We start from the raw sequence: 24,587 nt of genomic DNA on the forward strand, positions 1-24,587 counted from the left end.
AAGGAAGATTGATATCTCAACAACCTCTGCTTGTGTCTTTTAATTTATCCAGATAAACAATGTGGAATAAAATGTAAGTGTAAGTAAAAGTAGGACAGTCATCTTCTACAAAGTTTTAAAAGAAGAAATTTGTGGTGAAATTATTCCATTTCATTTTGCTGGACTCCCCGGGATCTCCTCAGGGTTCCTCAGCAGCCTTCAGTGTATGAACAACAACTCGACAATACGAGGTTAGATTTGAAAACCCTTCTTAATTGAAATGGTGCAGACTCACCTGGCTCACTTGGCTAACACAGCTAGCCTGACTGAGGGTGCTGACGGCCCGCATATAGCTCTGGTTCCTGGAGCGAAACTTGGGAGAGTTGTAGTTGGCAGAGGGATCCAGGGCAATGCTTGGGTGCATGTCCCTGGTGGCTTGCAAGTGGTAGCTCTGACTGAACGGAGAGAGACAAGGAGAAGCAGGCAGGGAGTGGGACTATAGCCATGGTGGTGATTTCTTAAGCAAGTCAATTAAATGTAATTTAACTAACAAACAAACAGTTTGACTATTGGCTACAGGTGCAATTGATGACAAAACAATTAGGTGTTGTTAAGGGCAGCAGGCCTCCTCTGGGAAACTTGAACTTGAGAAGGAGACTGGTTATGACATTGTGTGTCTCTTTCTTTTCTCCCCGGCTACACTGACGTGTTCTCCAGTGTCCTTAAAAGAGGCAGTTCGATTTCTGTTCTGCTGAAACGTCCAATCAATGCTTGGAAATGAGGGAAATGCAAATCAGGAGCTAGTTAGTGAGCAAGCACTTCAGAGAGCCACCCCGGTGTCAGGCAGGTCAATTAAAAGTGCTACCCCAGCAGTGCAAGAGAGATGTTCAGAAACCAAACACTGGTCTGAAATTTTCTGGAGAGACTAATAGAAAAACATAGAAGAAGAAAACGTACTACAAGTATAACTAAAGAATACTACATGAGGCACATTAGGAATATCAAATGGGGTTTTTCCCGCCAGATCTATTTCTAATGACAGAGATGAGTAAGCAGTTTTTCTTTTCATAGAGATAAATGCTACTGTTTGACAGCAAAGAAATGACAGTGGGATTAAAAGTCCCCCAATCAATCTTGTCATGTCGTAGCAAAGCTGTGTGTATGTGTAAAATAATATTAACCTTCAAAATATTCCAGATCAGAAACATCCAGGTCATCAAGTCATAAAAGTAATAAAACGCTGGAAATAGAAAGTGGATTAATCTCTTAATCATACTATTTAATGAGTTCATTTTTAATGTGGTATAAAAAAGCTGTTTAATACTATGCTGGTGCAATGTATAGCAGTAAATCAAATTATATCTGTACTGCGTTTAACAATGCTTTATGCTTTGCCAGTATGAGCAGATTGCCCCGGGTGACCTTTCACTGACTGGTCTTGAGTGTTTGCTCTGTGAGGTGTCCATATTGAGTATGTAAGCAGGGCAGCAAGCCAGCTGGCTCAGTCATCTGACCACTGCAACATGGCAGCAATAGAGGTAAGGGGAGGGGAGGCGCCGAGCCTGTATTCACCTTAAGTCTGCAGCAAAATTGGTGATGTAGTTACGCATGTCACTGTTGATTTTATCCAGGCGGTAAGAGCTGTGGGTAGAAAAGAAAACAGAGTTACTGGGTCCCACAAGTGGGAGTTGGATGGAGGTGACGCCACTGGGCACAAGTCCAATGGAACTGGCTCTGTATGGCATTTGTGGTGAACTGAATGTTTGCTTGGGAGTTTTCACCAAAGTGCTGCAAACATTAGGGTGATACAATATGACCAGCATGGCCCTCAAGTAATGATAAAAGTGGGACAATGTCACAGTTACATTTGGTTGGCAGACAGAATTGCCTGTTTAACACAATAACTTATTAATGAAACAACGTAATGAGGAGTGTGTTATGAGTTTTGTCGCACAGTATGCGCACACACACACACACACGCATACCAGCACAAAGCAAAAATTATGCTGAACACAAAAACCAATTACTTTATATCATAAAACACACATTCTTTCCCTGTGTGTCTAATTAGATTTAGTTAATTGAACCAAATGAGAAAAAAACTACCTAACGTCCGTCCCTGAGCAATGAAACTTATTGGAGCTTTTTAGCTGACAAGATCAGATATAAGTGCACTGGCTGAAGCAATACTGAGGCATACTTCATCCATCCCTGCCTGTAGAGATGTCTACTATCGTCATTTGGGTGAAGGGAGGCTGTTTTGAGAATGCGTCGGCCCTTAATCAAATCATGCCAGAGCAAATTTCCTCTAATGTCTCTGATTGGTGCTAATGCACTTCCATTGTTGGCCAATATAAAGGCAAGGGAAGATGGGAATCTCACACTTCCTGCCTTTCACGCCGCCAGTGAAAGTAGCCTTTCAAAAAAAAAAAAGTCCATCCTTGACAATAGCTGTTGTGTGCTGATTTCTGAGACGAAAAGTTCAAAGCAACGTGTCTGATTTTAACAGTACATGGAACAAGGACAAAGGACAAAGGACAATTCTGAAGCGTGAAAACAAAAGATAGCTGCAGGAGAAAAGACTTTGTAAGAAGGGTTAACGAACAAGAATACAAACTTGAGACCAAGCGGATGAGGCCAGAAACTTGTCGCAGAAATGTGTCTGTTAGGTGGAAATCAGCAGATATGTTTCCTTTTGACACAAGAACTGCACTGCAAAGCCCTATGGAGAATAATTATATCTTCTCAATAGTTCCCAATGGGGTGGAAAATAACAAGAGGAAACGCTGAAGAAGGAAATATAAATGAAAATGTTTAATACACTTCAAAATCAGTGTGTCCAAAGCAAACACGCTCTGTATTGTAAAACACACACAACTCTTTCTATTAAAAAATCAGGAGCTTTATTCAGCAGCTAATACCCTTCTGAATGAGACATTAGGTAGCAGGAGACAAAAAAAGGACCCGTCTTTACCATAGTATGAAGTGTTACTTTCATAGTGAAGGAAAAAAACATGTTGAGAATAAGCCTTGCCAACAGAAAAGTAGGCTAACTATGCATGACACGTCCCACGCAGCCACAGATCAATGGACTGGAATTCTGCTTTGACCTTGAGCTCTGAGGAAAAAAATACTCATACCAAATGTTATCTGAATGAATAATTACATTATGTTGAATCAGGAATTATCGAACGGTTATCTTAATTAATTATGGCTCCTCAAGAAGCTAATCATGGATGGGGGGCAAACAAATGTGAGCGTTTTATAAACTGCCAGAAATGGATGGGATTGATTGGTTTGTGGTGTTTTAGACGCACTTTGGACCACATTCATTTAAAAAGCAGTTAAGCTTCCAGAGAATGAGGTTAATTATTGATATTCTTCTGAGCATGTGTGTCAATGCAACCTGCTATCAGATGTGACATATTATTATTGAGTGACTAATTATGCTAATGGGTAATTGTGAAATTTAGCACATTTCATCCAGTTCCCATCATCATTAATACATTCTTTAAACATCTTTGGCAGGTCCTACTATGGCACAAAAAAAGCTGATTTATATTCAATTCATCATAGCTGTCGGCTCTGCAGACGCACAGGACCTGCGGGTGAAGTTGTAATGGAAGGGTTGTTGGGGTTGTAAACGATTATTAATTAAAACAATCATTGACATCTAACTTTCTTTCTAGTGCACTGGCTGTTCCTGCTCAGTGGGCCATGACTGTGATGTATTCTTTATTGGAGAGACGAACAAAGAGGCAATCCTGTCAACCGCGGGAACGACAATGAGCTTGAAAGAGGGAAAAGATGGAGGGAGGTGACACAACCTGACACCTTGTTCTCACTTTAACATGATTCGCTTCAGGGAGCTGCTGCTGTCAAATTTGTGTTTGGCCCAACTGAATGCCCCCGCGGGACATCAAATTGCTACAAGAGCAAGAGGAAATCTAACCTACGTCATGTCTGTCTTAAATCCAATCTAATTCAATCCATAGAGAGCTCTCATGTCAGGTGGCACTCCGAATCCGCTTTAGCTCTCATGTGCACACTTATAACAGTAACAGATATGGATGGCAGGATGATGTTTCCAAGAATACCAGAAATTTAAATAGGCTCACTTCTGAACAAATGATAAAATACATATCCAAATGTAAAACAATTGTTGTCAACAACATTGAATTTTTCACCCTTTTCAGCAAAAAAGCTGATAAAAAAATATGTGATATTGTCTTATCTTATCTCTTAAATGTGCTCTTTTTGGAAGTTGTGACTAACATGTACAGAGCGGGACATTTTACAGTTGAAAAATTATCTTGTCAATGCTGAAGGTGCAATGGAGACACTAAATTACCTCACACACATCTTTTACCCCTCTAACTCTGTACTGCAATATCCTTTTATCCACTGGCCAGAACATACACCAATACCAATCTATTGTGTATTTGCCTTAGCTATTACTGGCTGATATTTTCTTCTGGCTGGTTTATTGATCTGGCGCTGCACCGAACTTGTCTCAAATTGTCGCACTCAGTAAAAACGGGAAATAATCGGAGGATGCAAAAGATAGAGAACAAAAAAACTCATTCAGCTCCATTTGAATCCAAAATACCATGCTATTCTTAGAGTAAGTTCAGGGGAGTATCAGGACTCTTCAGTAATGACACCCTAAATATCAACAATGCTGCAGCAGCAGTCAATGGACTCAGAGGTAGGCCACACAGCCTGATCCACGCTGGTCAATATCTTCCTTTCACTAGAGCCCAGCAGACTCTTGGTCTAACCACTGAGAAACCCATTATTCATATGGGCCTTGGAGTACAATAACTGCAACTGATAGCCCTTCCTGCTGTTGCATCCTCATAAATCATTCACTGTTTACAGGATATTCAAAATGGATAGTCGTGAGAAGCTTTGCCATGTGGAAAAAGAGGCATACCTCACTGTAGCTGCCTCATACATAACTACATGTTAAAAAAGCCTAACGATGTCTCCTGTGGCAGATATCGTTATGTTCCTGAGCGATTACAATCAATAGCATTCAGTTTGTCATTATATATGCTCTGGGATTAATATATCTGGCTTATTACGTAAGCATACATGGATACTACTTGTGGCCCATGAATGCCTCTGCTGTCCTGTCATCCTGCAGAGAGACATCACAAACACTGCCAGAAATGCTTATCAATTTAGTTTGTGTGTATGCACATATGTGTTTTCATCAGGGTCAGCTTAACAGTGGCGATGTATATTAGCAGATTCTGTGGGTGTTACCCGCTGCGGTTTTTCGAGCTTCCAGGGAAAGAGATGTTCTTTACAAGAGAGTAGGAATTTAAAAAACCTCTGCTGAATGGCAGTGAGCATGGGGTCAGCGCCACGGAGAGTGAGAGGAGGATATGACAATGAGAGTGAGGGAATCATCCCTGTTAGTCAGTGTTTTTATGGCTGGGTCTTACTGTGACTGTGTCTGACATTGCATACTGCAGATAAGTGCCTGTCACATTCTACACTGAGGTCAGACAGAAGGTTGTCTTTGCATAAAGTCTACAATTCATGTCAGATTATTTGCCTTTGGGCTTGTGCAGACCAGAAAGTGAACAGACACATTGTGATTTATGCAGAAGAGTTTTTCTACACAGTCCAGTAAACCTACCTGACTAAAACACACTGTGTGGCAGAGAAAAGACAGATGATATACTCACATTGTACTCCAACAGCAACAGCATTTCCAAGCCTTAGCTGTTTGAATGATGTCTTTATAGAAACAATACTGGCAATTTTCTTCTCCTTTGTTATTTATTTATTTTTTTTGCAATTTCATGGATTCCCTTTCTCTATTTCTCTATCCAAATATTTACTTAACATTCAGTCTATTTAAAAAAGAGATTATTCAATATGTGATGTTGATGGAATACTGCTTCTACTGGCTTTTAGTCACTTTAGCATTACAAAGTAACGTCAGTTGTCCAAGCATGTGATATCAGGATGTCCTGAGTTGTAAAAGTCATATTTCTGTTCCTATAATGTCACAGAAAAGATTTTGACTATTTAGACCAATTTCCAATGATTTCAGAACAACCTCGATACCTTTCAATACCAACATAATTGGGTTTGGTTATTTGGCCCTACTCGCTTTCACCATCATCACTTCTGCTCACTGCCTTATTGATACTGATATGGACTGATATTGATATTGACACCTTGGACATAATGACATCGATTTCAGTCTTTGGTGAAGGTTTTGTGGCAGTACCAAACTATTTTCTTTCATTAGCGAAGTGCTGGAGCGCATAAAGCAAACTGATTTTAAGTGAAGGGACACAACAGGTGATTTAATTGGCCAAAAATGAAGCAATGCCCACAGCCAACTACAACAACTTCAACCAAACTTGACTTCAAATACAATTACCAGAAATCAATTGTTTCTAACCTTGTTGAGGTTTTAAGGCATACACCTTTGTTGAATATAAATAGACCCTCAAGGGTCATTCAAGCATAATGGAAGTTACCTCTAAAGTTTTCTCAATAAGAAATTAAAAGTAAAGGCAAAGACGGTATCTGATTGTGTGGAAATAAGAACAGTACAAGCAGAATGCTGCTAAAAGCCTCAGATGGGGTCTTCCACACTGAACTCAAACCTTTTCTAAGAAAATGCATTAGTATGCTCGACTCACAAAGCAGAGAAAACCCAGATAAAAAGATTGCTTTTTGAAAGAGTACAACTTGGAGATTTTTAAATTGTCATATTATTAAAATAATCTTGTGCATTTTGGCTGTAATTACTGTTTTCACATTCTGCTGGGAATAAAGAGGAATGGGTTCCTTTGAAGGGGGAACTACAGGGAATTAGCTTTCTTGTCATGCCACCTTTTAAAATATGACTTGCACAATGCAATAATTTGGTGTCTGAAGTACTACAACAATACAAATGGGAAGTAAAATAAGAGACAATAAGTAACGCTAGAATGGTTTCACTTGTGAATTCATAATTGAAAAATGAACACCAAAAAACTATTAGAAATAATGGAAAAAAGTAGCCTTTTTAACGGCAACAAATGACAGGTGATAGCAACGTCTGTTGTATTTGCTTGTCTCCTCAGTACTGTCATTTGTGAAAAACAAAGAGAATAAAGATGGAGATAGGATGTGAGGTGCAACGGAAGGTGAGGCAAATACAGGGCGGAAAGATAGAACAGACAATTATCAGGACATACAATACACAATAAAAGCAGCAGGAAAAAATATTCATATCTGGCCTAAAACATATTTAGAGGAACCCCTGCAGTGCATCGTCACTGTATCTCACTCAGTAGAATAATTGGCTTTGCACACATAAATATTTAGAAAGGTAGATAATCTTAATATTTATGTTAATGATAACACAACCACAGCAACCCCAGCTGAATGGTCGCTCAGTTATAACATTACTACAAATGCACTACTCTTTATTAATAATCAAATTTTATCATAATCTAACAGATCCGTTAATGTTGCCACCATAATAACTCTCATTATTTATATATTATCTCACTTATTGTCTTCAGCTTGTCTCATCATGTAATCCTCTTACGAGTGTTTTCTTCCGCCGCTGACTTACCAAGACAAAAGCCCTCTATTTCCTCACCATTTAATGGGACACATCCCAGAAGAATGCACTGAACACTTGCTTACAGTTGAAGACACTGATATGAATACCCATAAAGGGATTCTAATGAGGGGTTCGGCTATCAAGTGCTTGACACTGATGTAGTGATGAGGCACGAGCATAAGAAGACTGCCAACACTGCTAGATGGAATGTATTAAAGAAAATAAATAAAGGAGTACGATGTTGCTCCAAATACAATTAGATACTAAGCTGAGAAAGTTGTAAAATCTCAAAATAGGAACACAAAGGAAACATGCAAGAAAAAGGGCAAAAAGAACCGAAAGAACAAAATGAACTTTTGAAATCTTTAAGTTGCATGTGTTGTACCTCTGGGAGTCCAGCAGGTCCCTGGGTCTGATGATAGCCTTGACCAGGGCGTCAGGCCGCACCAGCTTCTGAGGCGATGTCTTGGGGCTGGAGTCCGACTCTCCGCTCTCCTCATCCCCCATGGCTTTAACGTAGCTGCTGCTCCGCATCCGACGACAAGGGATCTCATCATCCTTCCCATCGCCTGGGTAACCCCCCCAGTCATCCTGGGGCACCTGGGTGGCACATGGAGAGTAAATAGTCAATGTAATAATAGCTTAAGATATGCATTCATTATTTTTCTTGTTGTGGCAGAGATGTCAGCAAACGGCCACCTGTTTACACATCCAACAGAAGCAAAGCAACATTGGCGTTTGTTTAAAGTTGTGTATTTGGACGCCTGATGAATGTAAATCCAATATTTACCCTTCATTTAGCTATGGTTCATTCTCCACCATGGAAAAACTGAAGCTGCTAAATGCTTCACTGTGTTCACTAGCGGGTTGTTTACTTTCTCTCTCTGCCATTTGGTGTTTGCAAAAAACAGCTGCCTGCTGTGGCTGAAAAAATATGCTATGTGTGAACCAAAATAAGTGGATTGTCACCAAAGCAATGCACTCAAGGAGACTCAATAGAGCTGAGAGGAACTGTCGAGCCAGATGATCGGATCAATTATCTGAATTTCATCTTTCATATTATACTTTTTCATCTGTTGTTAAGTTGCACATTTTTCTTGGATATTGTTGCTGTAGTTAAAAGGTCATAACGGTAAGTCTTGAAAGTTCCTTTTTTTTCCCACCTCTGTAATGCAAAAGTGCAATGACTCTGCAATATATTATAAAAGCAGATTTTTTCCTAACTCCTAGAGAACCACGTTAAATCTAAATGAAGCAGTGTTAAAGCACTAAAACCATAAAAAGCACTGCTATAACATTTTCCAGTGATGAAGCAATGTGCCATTTGATAGACACTTGAATCCAACCCCCTACCTCTGCCACAGTTAGTTCCATCCACTGAGTTACACAAGATCATTTTCATAATGAGTCAACACACATTAAAATCTTCACACAGCTTCCACAGCTGCTCAGTATTTTAGCTTTGTTGTAGTTTGGCCAGGTTACTGAGTGCTGAAAACCTTGACTGAAAAGCTGTTCGAAATTTGGCTGGCCTGTTGATTGTAATTACTGACAAAATAAAGCTTGAAAATAAAAACAAAAAAAGGCTATCTTTGCTCACTCTGTTGCAGCTATTGCGCGTGGAAACGGCAAGCAGTGTACATGTGGCAATTTTCTTTCACTTTTTCAATTTTCAAAACCAGGTATCCAGACGTCAGCATTCAGGGTGAGACGAGGGTGTCGCACTCTCTGTCTTTACTGCATGTGGAGTAAATATTTCACACTGAACAAGAGACATTACAGCAGTTTTAAATGTTGAATGCGGACAAACAGAGCATCTGTCGAAGTTAATGCACTTGAATGCTTTTCCCAGAAAGGCAGTGTTGTTATAGGAATCCATTTCAAGCGGGGCATGTTACTGGTATAATATTTATAACAAAAATTGTGTAAATACAGAGCAAAATTCTTCTCTGAATCTGAATCTGAGTCTCGGCGAAAGAAAAATCGGATTCAATTATGTTATGTACTATTTTACAACATGTAGAAATGGTTTTATATGATCCTAATAGTTTTCTGTATCGGCGATTGTGATGTAGCTTATTAAAATCTGCTGGGTTAACTTCACCCGCTCATTTAATGAACTGATGATGATTGTTCAGAAGCTCATTACACACACAATACCACTCTTTCAATTTCTCTCTCTCTCTCTATCTGTCACACACACACACACATGCTAGCGTTTTCTCACTTTAGTTGAACAGTACAACACAGTTCAATTAGTGTGACAACAACAGTAGCAGCTGAGTCAGGGGTCTTAGCCTCTCATACAAACATAGACAACACACAGATGAACAGACCCTCTACAACCACAAACATCCCGTCCTTCCCTTCCCTTGTTTTCTGTTTTCCTTTGTAGATTTGGTTGCTCTCTGCTGTACTGTGTGCGATGCTCAGAAGCTTTAGCTGGACACGCATATCCATGGTCAATGATCTGCACTCATAAAATATGACATTGTCAGTAATCATTAAATTCTGTGTGGAAGTTAAAGGCTTCTCTGATGCTGTACCCATCCGTCACTTTAACATCCTGGCAGCCGGATTAGCCTCGGCGCAGAGCCAATGCACCCAGCTCTAGATTTCATTAAGTTAAATCTGACTTGGGTCCATATTTCTCTGACTTTACAGTAACACTGGAACAGAGCTGCACTCAGAAGGAGTTAAAAATAGCCTCCCAGCCTTAATTAACAGTTCAAACTGTATAAATGTGTGATTATACGGATACGGTGTGTTGGTTGGTTGTTTTCCTTGAAACTTTCCTCCTATTCCAGTCAGTGACTAACTCGCTGCTCACAGGTTCACAATGAACTGGGTGGCAGCTGACGTGCTGTGGCAAATGTCAGAACGAGATAGGCTTGATCCAAATGTCACTTATGCGTCAGACACACGACTCTAATCATTTTCTGATGCAAATGTCATCTATTGGAAAATAACAAATGCGATTATTATTGAATATAAAGAAAAATCAACAATGCACTGCTGAAAATAAAACAGTTTGAATGACAAATAAGCATGAAAAGCTTGATTCAGACACATGAGTTGCGAGAGACATAAAATTCATCAGCAGCACTGAAAATGTCCGTTCGTTTACATCCTGAAAACACAAATTCTACTAACCTCTAGCATCAATGAACGCCCACTCATGATTACTACTCTCACAAGTGTCACATCAAATCAAAACAGCCTGAATAATTGATCAATTACAGTTTTATTACAACCCACTCTTTGTTAATTACAGAGCACGCTGGGTCAAAGCAGCCTCCAACTCTTGTGTTTCGTCTGTATTGTGGCGTTAGCATGATTGATGGGGATTACAGAGTGTCCTCTAGGTCTGTGAAGCTCAGCGGAAGGCTGCGGTGTTACACGTGAAAAATGGTAACGAATGATTGCTGCAAAAAGAAGCACAAAAAGATGCATCACGCGCCATGCAGAAAAGAACATAGACATGCATGAATAAAGAATACATGGCAAGCTTTCTCTGAGGCCCTCTCTATCCAAAACACCCAGACAGACACAAACAGACACACACACACACACACACACACACACTTTGATAAAAGTCATTCATCTCCCCTCCAAAGACAGGCATGCACCAGCTACCAAATGAAGTCGATGGGTTAATTGAGTCTTGGAGGGGTTTGATATTTTTAGACGTCTAATTAATGAACGGAACGCCAGAGGACGGGCGCAAGCTGTGGTGAGATTTGTTTAATTTGGATTCGCTGATAAACTGGATAGATTGGAGGGTGTCTCCCTGTGAAGATAAAGGAACAGACTGGGAAGCAGCGCGCTCGTATTGACTGCTGTGAAAACACACATGGCGTCCCGGCATGCTCAGTGGAGCTGAAATGGGGATGCTTGATGACATAGACACTGACCTAAAGATCCTGTGTGATTTAGAGGTGAGTGTGCATCTACAAGCACTCTGTGCGATTATTTGCAGAGGTTTTGATGATTCGGCTGCTCCTTATTAAGCGTTCTGTTCGATAGTGCATTTTATGGCGATGACGTGAAGCCCTTTGCGAATATGAGCCGAGGTTCGTGTGAAAATTTGCAGCCCAAGTGTGAAGATTCATATTTAAAGTTACAGAACTTTTACCTCCTCTAATTCACTGTATTTGGCTTTATAAAGAACAGACATTTTTTATTAGATTTTTAGACATTTTAGTTATGATCAAGGTTTTCCTGATACCCGCCGGGGTACTCCTCACACATACAGTACTGTATGCCCAAGCTGTCCTAGCACATCAACGTTGCCAGTAAATAATGGCTCGCATGCATCTCATAGCAGGTCGATGCAGACATTAGTATATGTGTGTACACTTTTACATCTTTGGGGGGCCACAGATAACGTGGTTTGTATATAGATATATTACATATAGATAATATTATATATATATATGTATGTGTGTGTGTGTGTGTGTGGTGGGTAAAGCGGGTAGGCACTCCTCAGCCAATGCTCCTGCAGTGCAGCAGTGCATTTCATTGATTAACTCTGCAGCTCTATCTATACACAACACCTCTCCAACTAAGAAGCATAAGTCACTGCCATTAAGTTAAGGAATAGAGTGAGATAGACATGGAGACAGAAAAAGACAGAAAGGAGAGACAGGATAGTAGGGATATACTGTAGAAAGGTAAAGAAATGGCAGAGAGAGAGAGATAGAGAGAGAGAGAGAGAGATAGAAAGGAAGGAAGGCAGAGAGCTCTTAAAGGTTCAGTCATTGGTAATCCCACCCACCAGCCTCTAGCCTCTCATTTCCTCCCACAAGATTGCATGGGCACGCTGTGTGTGTTGGAGCAGGTGCTGTTTTCTTTTCTCTCTCTGACTTCTCTTCCCACCTCGCAGGAGAGAATGGATACATGGATTCCTTACCAGACCTGACTAAACACCTACAGCACGCCCACCACCAACTCTTGTTCTCTCGTCTTTCTCTTTTCACACATACACGCCCACACATGTCAAATTTTAAAGTCCGTGTGTGCACCTTGTCCTTTTGTTGTTTATTTATTGGCACTTTATGTTATCAGATGGTAGCACAGAAGTGTAAATAGACACTCTCAATGAAGGAAGGAATCAGTCATGCACTAGAAGGTTTGTGAAATATCTGCTGATATAAGCCACTGCTGATACTTTCATCCTTTTGATTCTAATAATGTTACTTGAAGCAAGTGTTATTAGCAGTGCTACTTCTAGTCTAACACAAAATAAGTGACGATCAGAAACACATCTAGTCTCAGTGTCCAACAATCTTATAACAAGACTAATGCTGTGTCTTAATTCGGATACTTTTGTCAGTACACTTCTGTGAAGTACACTGTACACTACGGACTTCCTGGCATAGTGTCCTAATTTCAGCAGGGTAGTGTTGTCTTAATCTGAATTGTGCACTAGCTAATAATTATGCTTGTGACAGTTTACTGCTTTTTCTTATTTTTGGCTCAACTGCAACCGGGCAAAGCATTAGTACCAATAATTACCTGCCAAAACAGAAATCTAAATCTTTGTATACTGCTGTAATTGCAGCAACCGCCTCAAATCCAGCAGCTTCCTCGGGCGCAAAGAGCAAGTGTTAGTATGGAAGTATGCATACTGAGACACAGCATCACAGTTTTAGCATATTACTAGCTACACAGCGACGCATTTGTGTTAGCAGGCTTACAATTAGCACTAATTGGCACTTAATATAAGGTACATTTTAGGCTGATGTTAATTAATTTTGCAGGTAGTTGGTCATAAATATTGAAAGCATCACTGGACAGACAAAACTTTTGTCCTAAATGAGAGGTAATTGGATCATCCTCCATCCAGGTCATCCTCCTGGCACCATGGATATCACTATCAAACATCAAACAGCAATTCATCCAATACATGTTGAGATATTTCAAGTGGTGGACTGACCAACAGACTCTTATTGTCATCCCTACATCCCTGCCAACAGCATGGCTAAAAATTTACTGTGAGGAGGCTGTTTTTGGTGGAGTTTTTTTGTTTTTTTTGTATTCCTACAGGAAACTGAGGAAAAGTAGATGTGTCATGACTGTGAGATATTTTCAGTGCAGCTACAATAAAGGTTACACTGACACTGAACCATCCATTGCAGCAGAATTTATTCACCAGCTGTACAGTTACCGGAATCTAGGCAACCATGAGACCTGTTGGGTTTCCAAAGACTTTTTCATACCTTTTACTCTCACTATTACTTCACCTACAATTTAGACTCACAGCTGAAAGGCAAAACTCATAATCTCAGAATCTATTGGCAAGGGACCAAGAGTTTGGCACCATAAGCGGATCTAGTTTCCGTTTGTAGTCTGAGTAGTATTGACCACTCATGTTTGAGTGGGCTTTGTTTGCATCTGTTTGTAAAGATGAGCAGAACTGTTTCTTTGTTGTCATTCTCATGTATCAAGTTGCTAATTGGACTGCAGAGGATATTTTCGGGATATCCGCTGGCTAGCCCAGAGACTTTGGCTGCTGCCCAAAGAGACTAAATTGTCATCAGACGATAGCCTATAGCTGTTCTAATATTGGGGTCAATAAAAGTCAAACTAGGAAGCACAGGACATCACAAATAGTCCTGTCCATAAAAAATACAATCTTATCAAAAAATAACTTGTTTTGTGCAGAGCTCAAAGTTTTTTTTACAAAAGACTACAAAAAGTGTCAGGACAGAGCAGACTGGTTCACCTGGCTGAGGCCAAGGAAAAACTCTTTAATAGGAACCATGTGGAACGGAAAACTGACAGAAATAAATACTGCACACAAAAGGAAATATTCAGAAAAATCTAAAAAGAGCACAACACATTGTTGGTCATACTTTGATTGCAGTTAAAAAAAAACATTAAAATTCAATAAATGATTTATGGCATTAAAAATCTTCACTGGCTGGGGAATGGTTAAAGTGTGCTCACTGGCACAGAAAGAAACAGAGACAGGGAGACGTGTCAGAAATGCATCATAGTTGTTTGAGAGAGTGCTGAGATGAGATTAAGATTCTTAATTTACTTGCAATTCTCTGCTTAATTTTTTCATCTTTTTATTGATCAAGTCTACATAGAAAAAGAGATTTCACATACAATCAAGAGGCCAAGTTGGGATCTCTCCAGATTGTTATCAGTCTCATAAGCCTGTCAGCTAATGATTTCAAGAGAATATTGGTACAGTATATAGATACAGTTGAGATGAATTAAGCACCTACAGTAGTAAATACATCTTTTGGTTGCTTCCGACTGGAAGGAGACCCCAGGACAGATCCACTGACAACAAATCTCCCAGCGAGCATGGTCATACATAGTTCCCCAGTGGGATAACTAGAGGAAAGTGCTGAGGAAAAGGTCACAGGCTTTTCTTTCGCTTGCTCAACGTTGTAATTTTACCTCTTAATTGCCAAATAACAGGGTAGGCAATGTGCACCAGTTTGCTTTCATTGGTGATAATTCAGTGGTCATACGTTGAACATGTTGATAAAAGCAAGTACGACAAAGTCCAATGGAAACATGCTTTATGTCATACATAAAGCATGTGGTTTTAACATCTACTGAAGCTTCTACTCTACTGGAGAGATAAAAAAAATGGTGAAAAAGGAGGAGAATATCAAATCTGCGTGGAACAATGAGAAGACATTCCTTAATTTAATACATGAAACATCCATCCTGCATCATCTTCTTTTGCACCTTCAGCATCCATGCATCTTTCAAATTTCTTATCCAGTAACTTTCTATGTTTTAATAAATTAGATATTTCTAAGTTAAATGTGTTGTACATCTCGTGCGAATGATATGATCCTTTTCACAATCTCAGTGAATGAACCAGTCTGTTTAAATTCACATCAGATGCTGCACCCAAGATTTGTGGTGTTAACAAGAGGGTAAGTAGCCAATTATGCCATCAGGCCTAGGCTCTTCAACAGCATTGCTCACAGCTTTCTTTTTTTCTTTTTTTTTCGGAGTTGTATTAGTCACTTTTTGGCCACTAAGGTCAGAGAAATATCAAAACAAACCGAAAGATAGATAGCCACTGATGTCCTAGAAAACAATTACCTACTTTCACACCAAGCACACATAGAACATTGGAACTGATTGTATGTTTTTGGCCACACGCAAGCACACAACACACACATTTAGATATATTATGGAACAAATATCTGGCTCTTAGCTTGGTAGATTTACCTTCAGTTTTCTTTGTTGCTGGGAAGATAACAAACAGTTGGCTTATCAGAGACTTTTTTTCTGGCTGCCTACAGAAGAGTGATGAGAGCTGTTCAAACTTAACCATATGGTAAACTATAAACAGATGTCATAGATGGAAGAGAACACATGAAAAAGAAGGAATAACAACTCATTGACAATACAATAATGCTGAAATCTTTCACTATTTAATGTCTGGATGTTCTCAAAACTCAGACCGTGAGATACTACAAGGTACAGGACTGTGTTTGCGTAACGGTGAACTAACAGACTAATAAAGTGAAGAATTCTTGAGTAAAGTAAATACTACTAAAGCAGCAAATAATGGCATTAAACCCTCCAGAAAATTGGGATGCTACCATATCTATAGCCATTATTATCGATTCAGTCTAGGAAAGTAGCAGCACACACAAAAAGGATATTGGAATACGTGCTTAAAAGTTGACAATTAAATGGTTATAGCTTGACAACTTCCTTGTAGAATCAAAGGAAACTTAAGGTTTGAGGCAACAAAACATAAATAAGAGCAGATGCTTGCTGACACGGTGGTAACCACACAGCCATGCTGCCGCCTCAGGCAACGATGAGATGAGTAACAGTTAACCACAAACTGCTGTCTGATCCTGGAGTTCCTGGGACAACACCTTACTAAGTAGCGGTTCGTGGCCTGATGGTGATCTGGGAACCCCTTAATGAAATGTTAGGGAACCCTTGTGTATGTGTGTGTGTGTGTGTGTGTGTGTGTGGTGCTACTGTAGCTTTCAGTCACAGTGCCAGTTTTTTTTTCTGCTGCTTTGCACTTTCCTTTTCTAATTTAATCAGCAGCCTTTCTGCATCTCAAGCTCCACCTTTGGCAAGCCAACATGGCAATTAATTGGCTTATTAAATCCCTCCGCAATGCCCTATCAGCAAAACTATCAAAGACTAATCCTCCCTTTGTACTACAGTACTGTATGCATGGAGAGAACGGAGTGGCGTTGGCTGGAGCAGCTGACCTAATCAGGGCTAAGAGTTGTAAGTAAGATAAAGTTATTGTACTGTGAAGTTACGGGTTGGGTGCAAGGAAGGTGTAGGCGTAGGTCACAGCTGTTACAGCAGTTTTGGTGTATTTACTGTACATATCTAATTTGGAGAGTGTGTGTCAAAGAGAGAGTGAGGGATGGGCTCCTAAACACCTACTGAATATGCACAAAATGATTTTGAAATCCATCCAGGTCAGAGCCTGTCATCAGTAGACGGATGTTTTGCCACACTCACCTTCTTTCATTAATATTAAGCTCACCCATGAACACTGAAATCTGTGTATGGGGTGTGTAATTGGGGCTAATTTGTGAAATGACTCAGCCAAAGACAAAGAGCGATGGCTAACATTTGTCATTTCAGAGAAAGAGCAGCCAATATTAATCTATCTCTGTCTTCCCCAATGTCCAGTTAATTGATCTCACCCTCTCACACAAAACACACACACACCTACTGCATGCACTCTGATAAAGTTCTGCAAGTCTTTTCCATTTGCCATCTCATCCTTTTGCACCAATTCAAAATCAACCAAAGACGCAAACAAGGTGACTAGCACATCATCTAACCATCTGCTGCACGATAAACAGACAAAAACACCCCCACACACACTCTCACTCGCACATGGCCAGACAGTTAGTACACTCTTCCAGGATACAGTCTATGTTGTTACAGTGCAGACAGTTGTGGTTAATCCCGATTCGACAGCAGCAGGAAGTAAAAACTTCTCAATGTGACACCCTCTGTGTGTGCAAAGTATCATTTCTGACTATTGGCTCCAACTCTCTGCCTGACTGCTCCTGGTGATGAGCAACAACTGTAGCCACGGGAAGCAAAAACAGTCATCTCTTTTGCCATTTCCTCCCCTCCTTGAGTATCTCAGTGCATCTACAGAGGCAAAGACCTCAGTGTTATGTATCTTCAACTTTCACTCCCTCTCTCCTTCGAAGCATCTTCCGGCTCTCTGAGAGGGCATTGATTCTCCTCAGGGGAGGGAAGATGTGTCACCCTGCACGGATTGGATTGATAATGTTGGGCTAAATATAGCCCTGCGGCAGGAAGGAGGAGAGGAGGATATTTTTAGAAGTGTTTATAGTGCGACTTGGACACTACCTCACCTCAATGACCAAATGGAAGTAAAGGGAAGGGGTTGGGTGGGGGCACTAAACATTGCGACTCTCTCACTGAGAGATTACTGCACTTAGTGGGATTGTAAAAAATGTGAGTGGATGAGTGCACCGTCTGTCCAGTTCAAAATGATCATCAGTTATGTTTAAAAATACGCTGGTCAAAATTAGTCCTCTAAAACATTTTCTGCTGACGTAAGCTTAGATCGAGTGGTTTGTTTGGCTCCATTGGCTGATTTGAGTAATGTACTGGCTTTCCGTTTACAACAGTCTCTAATCCATACAACATACTCTCTGCTCAGAGCACTGAGTCTCAGAATCTTCTCTCCCATTGTGCTGAAGTGCTCACTTTATTTTGGCTGCAGGCGGTACTTACATGAAACTATCAGATATCACATTGTTGTATATTGAGCAGCGTTGTTACAGAATCTATTTCCCCTTGCTTTTGCAATTTGGGATTTATAAGCATGCGTTCTTTTCATTTCTCTCTTTCATATACCCTTCAGCATGCATATAAAACCCATGAGACACTTCTATGTAAAGTGCTGACTCACTCTAAATTGATCCCAGTGACTCTATGGGGTCTCCCGCTAAGTCGATCATGGGCCTGAGCTAAATGATAACATCTTTTTCAGGGCTGAAACCTATGCGAAATCGTAGCAAACAACATGGTCAAAATCAACATTGATCTTTGGTCTTTTTATTGCAAACTCTCCCCCAACCGGTGCAGATCGTTTATGGAGTTAATTGATTAGTGCTGCTGTGCTAGTCCCTTCTGCTGCCAGACACATGTTGAGCCACAGGATATAGCATTGTAATATTGAGGGCAGTGACAAACAAAACACTATCTTTTAGATCAAGCAGAAATCCAGCTGAAACAAATAACTTTTCCTACTATTCACCAGTGATGCTTGTAGCAAAAAATAAAAAATAAATAAATAAAAATAACAGGCCAATACAGGCCTAAGTTCTGGGATGGATGTTTCTCTCTGTGCTGAAGTGCCTCAAGCTCCTAAGAATTTTACATTATGGTAGTGAGGTGTGACAAAAAACTATGGTTTTTACCATCTCTTCAATTGCTTGTTGATATTACATAGCTTCATCCAAATCACTATCTTCTCCTTTCACCAAAACCCTTGAAATACCCATCATTTAGCCATCCACAGGTAGATGCATTTAATTAAATGAAACTAGTTTACCAGTAGAATCCAGCTGGAAGTTCTCCAATCAAGTAGCATTAAAAGTGCTGTGCATGCAGGTTCGTAATCAGTGATCTTAGGAGCTGTAGTTCTTGACTTGAAAACATAATACTGCTTGAGGGACACAATTCTACTGACACAGCAAAATAAGCCAAACTCACCTGTAGATAGTGGCAGGGCCTGAGATTGGGCTTGAGGTCAGTGGGCGTCATGGGCTTCTCCAAGTTGAGGGAGGATTTTCTGTAGGCCTCCTTGGCTTGGCTGACCGTTAGTGTTGACCAGGAGCTCCTCTTCATGAACTTTCCCTCTGGTGCCATGTTGATGCTCTCGCAGGCTGAGCACTTGACGTCGTTGTTACTCTTGGAGGTCTTTAGCGACAGGTCTCCAGCCAGGTGGCCATGCATTGAGTCAGGGTAGCAGTGGCTGATGTGGTCCACAGGATGCCGTGACATAACGCTGGGTGTTCTGTACGTGCTGTCACTATCCAGGTTGTCATCTGAACTCCACCAACCTCCTGAGCGCTGCTTCCCACTGCTGTCAGATTTACGTTCTTTGCTCTTGCTGCGTTTGCTGTGTTTGTGGTGGCCTTGGTGGTGGTGATGGTGGTGGTGTGAGCTCTCCCGGTGCGAGTCACTTTTGGTGCCATTCATCTTGGAGGAACCTTCTAGAGAGTGTGATTTTGTGAATAGCTTCTGTACCGAGTGGACTAAGTGGCGTATTCGCCCAGGGCTTTCATTGCGCTGCTCTGTAGTCGTGGTTGTGGTGGATGTGCGTTGGTATTGCAGCGTGTGGAAGCCATCCCTGTGCAGTGGCATTTGCTTCTCAAATTGGTCCAGGAGGTTTGCCGGGATCCGGTTCATTTTGCCGCTACCACCGTGCGAGGATGAGCCACCATCGTCTCTGGATTCCCTGCCACCAGAGGTGTTGCCACCACTGTCCCGCGAAGCGCTTCCATAGTGCATGCGGGGGAAAGTGCTACTAGACATGGAGTGGTCAGCCGACATGGACACCGGCATCACCATGCACTCAGAGTGGATGGAGCTCCGCGGGGAGCAACGATGGTGACTATCAAGGGGGCAGCTCTCAGTGGGGCTAAGGAGGTAGGAGGGGGGCCGTGAGTTGCCATGGTGGAGGTGATGGTCCAGGGAATGATCACACTCAGCCAGGCCGCAGGTGTGGGCTGTGGTGGGAGAGGTGAGCTGGAGCTGGGCAGGGCGGCTGCCAGAGAGACCCTTCATGTTCCTGGGTGGAGGGGAGTAGCTGTCCTCATCGAAGTACTGCGAGGGCGACCATGAATACTGCTGGTCTGAAAGAGAAAGAGAATAATAGATCACACCCAAAGTAAAAAAAAAAGCATTTGCCCCCCAAAAGAAATGCATTTCATACTTAAGAGTAAGAAAAAGCCTAATAACATGTCAGCTTCAAACGGGTTGGTCATTATCGACCATACTCTCACACTCCACATCCACTTCAACGACAAAGGACACAAAAAACTCAGAAAGTAATGTGATCTGAAAAGTGAAATCAGCAGATTGAACAGACTTTTTTTTTTTCTTCTATTCAGTTTGAGGATGGCATACTGCTAAGAGAGAGAAGGAAAAAAAGAGAATGACAGAAAGAGAAAGGCGGGCGACAGGTAGGAGCCGGCACTGCCATTTATCCAATGCAAAGTGAAATAATAGCCCATCACTCCGTGGTTCTGGTGTCATCCGTCAAAGCCCTGAGGAGAGGAGCGCTGAGGCGCATGACCAGACAGACGTCCTTGGAAGACGATAACCAAAAAATTCACCCTTTTCTTCCTGTTGGCCATGTAGTCTTGAATTAAAACTCAATTCTGTGTGATCGGTCACCAAGAGCAGATGTGCCAGCATACTACTCCAATGTATTTAACTTAATCAGAGGATGAATTGACTTTATCTTTATGTCTCACCACCATCTGCAGACACTGTGATTACAAAGCCGTTGTTTTGAATCACATCAGGAAGATGGGGGTCAAGCATGTTATGAATGACCCCGTAAATAATACATTTGATGCCTTAACGCTGGTTCTTACTGCTATACTTTTTTATACTTTACTTTTACTCTTTTTTAACTAATAAGTGCTCAGTTATTCTAACAAATGTAAAAGTGTGGAGATTTTATTAATCATGAGCATTTCTAGTTATCTTTTGCATAACTAAACACCTGGATCTCCATGGAAAGCTGCATATTGAAGTAAAAAAGCCCATCCTGGTCATATTTCAAAAATGATCTGCACAATGTCTTGTGAAATAGGAAATAGACAAACAAACAAAGAATCACCATATCTAAACGCACTTGCCTGCTAGTGGTATGCCTCATAAACCCCATGCACTTTCACTCCCTCTGTAACCCCATAAAATGAAGGAGAGTTTTTATGAGCTACTGTGGAAGGTGACAGAGAAGGAGGGGTGTATTGCTCCACATAGTAACACTTTTACAGTACATCAATGCATTAACAAATCAATGAATTCTTAAAATAGTATTTTAAACTTAAATCTGATATTGTGACTGAATAGCATATAACACATGTTGACGCTGAGCAACATGGAGGTTGTGGGGAAAAAACCCCACACTGACTTAGCTCATTCATGATTTATATGAAGTATACAACTTCACATACGCAGAAGTACTTCACAACACTTATTAACAGACTTGGATGGAGTTCACCTTTTAAGATTTGTGCCGTGAAATAAATAAATAAATGAGAAATGAGGAAAATTAAGCAATTTTTATTAACCTAACCAGTAATAGACAGTCACTCCCAGGGGCTCTTGATTTCAGTTCCCCTTTTCTGATGGAAAGTGTGACAGTGTGTGAAATGTTAAAGATTTCAGCCCTTGGTGAAATCTAAAAATTAATGGAAAAAAAGGCTGTTTCATGTCCCAAAAGAGACTAGCCTGCAACCAGGAGTTTGAGATATGGATAAAATCCTCCACAATATGGATATATATTGTGACATTTTAAAATTAATGTTTATAAATAAAATAATCAGACAGAACTCTTTCAGAAAATAAATATCCGAGAAATAAAGTTTCTTTATCACATTACTAAAACTAGATATCAGCAGTACAAGTGAATCACTGTAGATGTCACACCTAATTCTGAAAGTTTCTCTCCTGGCGATGTGTATTTTTCCTGACTAGACCTACTAGACATATTACGTGTCCAGACAAGACCGTTCTTCACCCATCTATACATGGGTCGAGATTCTATTGGGCACTGGATCAAAACAAGATGCTTACCTAAGCTGGTCTAAGTCATGTTGAGTGTCACACACAGCGTCTTCTGAAACAAAATAAAGCTAATCTTGACTTTGGGTTGCCAAGCAGATGGACGGCAGAGTACAGCCTTATCAAGGCAGCTGTGTCAGTCAAGGACACATAAAGTAGACACAGAGTTGAATTTATTGCTTCTGAAAAGTCACATGGGGAAACCCCTTTGGATACTTTTACATTCAAATGCAAATCATATAAAATATGCCTAAGAATTTTACAAGGGGACTAAAACAAGGCAAAATCACTTCACCTTACATTTTGTTCAAGTGTGTAAGATTTAGGGGGCTTTATTTACAGGATACAGCTGGAAACCTTTTATCTCTCTCTCTCTCTATATAAATGACTCTAGACACTGCCTTTTGTGTTTTACAGCCAGTTTGACAGTTTTTCCTTCATCAGAGGGTGAAATGAGGATTTGAAGTCCACAACTACAGGTAGCACTCCTGTGATTGGTGTCTTTTTGGGGGACAAGCCAGGCTTTCTGTCATGGTGACAGATTTAAGATTTTGAAAAGGCTGAAAAGATGTGGGTTCCCCCTTGTGGCAATTCAAAGGAAACCAGTAAATCAATATAAGACTGTACGTTAGTAGGCTAGACAGCTTGTTCACAATTATTGCAGTCTGCGATGAAGTTGTACATCATCCCATTCCTGCAGTGTGCTTTTTGAAACTCGTCTGGATCACTTGACCCAGAGGATGTTTGTCACTGGATATATTGAGGATTTTCCTTTTGATTATTTTGTCAATAGCTCTGAGAAAGTCTCACAAATCAAAAAAGAAATCCTCAGAGATCATGAGAATGACTTACTGTGCTGTGAGTGACTTGTGATTGAGGGTGGGTGTTCCTTTTCATCTTTCAAACTGGATCAGATTTTTTTTTCCATTCAAACTTATTTTTTAATGAGGTCTAAGATCTCAACCCCTGAGGTGCAGCCTCTGCTCTTCTGTTGCTGTCGTCTTCCATCTGTCGAGATGAAAACAAATTCTCCTTGTTTACCACTTTTACATGAGGATGTCTACTTGGCAGCCTGATGTAAAATTAATCTGGGCTACTTAAAGCATGCATGAGGGGGGAAAAAAAAGGATAAGACATTTTCCCCTTAGGAGGAACTGTTTTTGTAAGGATGCACATAACTGATGCCTGACTACAAATCAACAGGCTAAATCATATGAACATGCTGAACCCGAGTCAGTGTAGTTCACTGCTGGCTATTGCATCAAAATGATGATGGTGTATTATTGATTGATGTGATGTTACATTTCTGTCTGAAATGATGTCACTGTCTTACTCCAAGGCTTTTCTCTGATGGCTGACTATTCCTTGAGGTATCTCAGGGAGCTGCACTGAATAAGTTATCTACCGGCAGAGTTATGGCATTTCCTGGGATTATACGACAGATGACAAGCCTCATCCGCCTTCCATCTTTCTTTCTCCTTTTTTCACCGCGTCCTCTGCTGATACAGAAGTTACGTTTCGCCAAAGGAGAGAAAAGAACAGACGCACAATTCAAAAAGTAACTCCTACAAAGCATTTCAAAGGTTGTTTAATATTAACGCAAAGCAGATTGAGGGAAAGTGACTCTCTTAGTGAGTGTGCGTCCTTCTGGCAAGTGCTCTGCAGACAGGGAGACAAGTATCTGTGACAGGGAGAGGGCTTGTTGTTTTTACACTGATACCAGCACCTGCCATCACATTATCAGCTTCCTAGAAAGGGTGCCAACTGCTTAGACGGACCGCTAGGATGGAGGGTGAATTTATATACCGGATGGCAATTAAATTCCAGCACAACATACAGCCACATTTTCTTTGAATGTCATGCGTTTAGCTGGTGATGGGGCGATGATAGTAATGATTATGAAAGAATAATGTTATAGTATTTATAAATGAAAAGGCAGGGATATTTAATCCTGTCTTCTTTACACTAAAGGCTGCAACCAATTCACTCGATATGCAGTGACAGAAAGTCCTCCCATGATAAGCAAAGCAGACATTTCCCCTGAAAGAAATAGACCAACCACATTCAACTCAACACTTCTTGACACACTTTGCAATCATCCAATGATTTTTGACTTAACACCTGGATCAGTATCCGGTTCAATAATCTTGTCAAAGCCCTCTGAGCTCGATGGTGATAAACACACCATATATATATATATATA

At 40.7% G+C, this 24,587-nt stretch overlaps 1 protein-coding gene across 4 annotated transcripts in view; it reads right to left on the reverse strand.

Moving 5' to 3' along the window:
* dlgap2a (discs, large (Drosophila) homolog-associated protein 2a) overlaps positions 1 to 24,587 on the reverse strand; it is a 155,551-nt gene that overhangs the window by 26,112 nt on the left and 104,852 nt on the right. For 3 of the 4 annotated variants that reach the window (XM_027275119.1, XM_027275116.1, XM_027275118.1), the window contains 4 exons: positions 19,295 to 20,439; positions 7,950 to 8,164; positions 1,552 to 1,620; positions 275 to 434 (listed from right to left, as the gene is read on the reverse strand). In XM_027275119.1, the coding sequence (XP_027130920.1) occupies positions 275 to 434; positions 1,552 to 1,620; positions 7,950 to 8,164; positions 19,295 to 20,439 (1,589 nt within the window). Of the gene's footprint in view, positions 1 to 274; positions 435 to 1,551; positions 1,621 to 7,949; positions 8,165 to 19,294; positions 20,440 to 23,236; positions 23,360 to 24,587 lie in introns of those variants that run through there. The other variant, XM_019262311.2, reaches the window with a different exon arrangement.

This window comes from Larimichthys crocea, chromosome XXIV, assembly GCF_000972845.2.
Source record: "Larimichthys crocea isolate SSNF chromosome XXIV, L_crocea_2.0, whole genome shotgun sequence".
In the NCBI taxonomy this organism is placed as follows: domain Eukaryota; kingdom Metazoa; phylum Chordata; class Actinopteri; family Sciaenidae; genus Larimichthys; species Larimichthys crocea.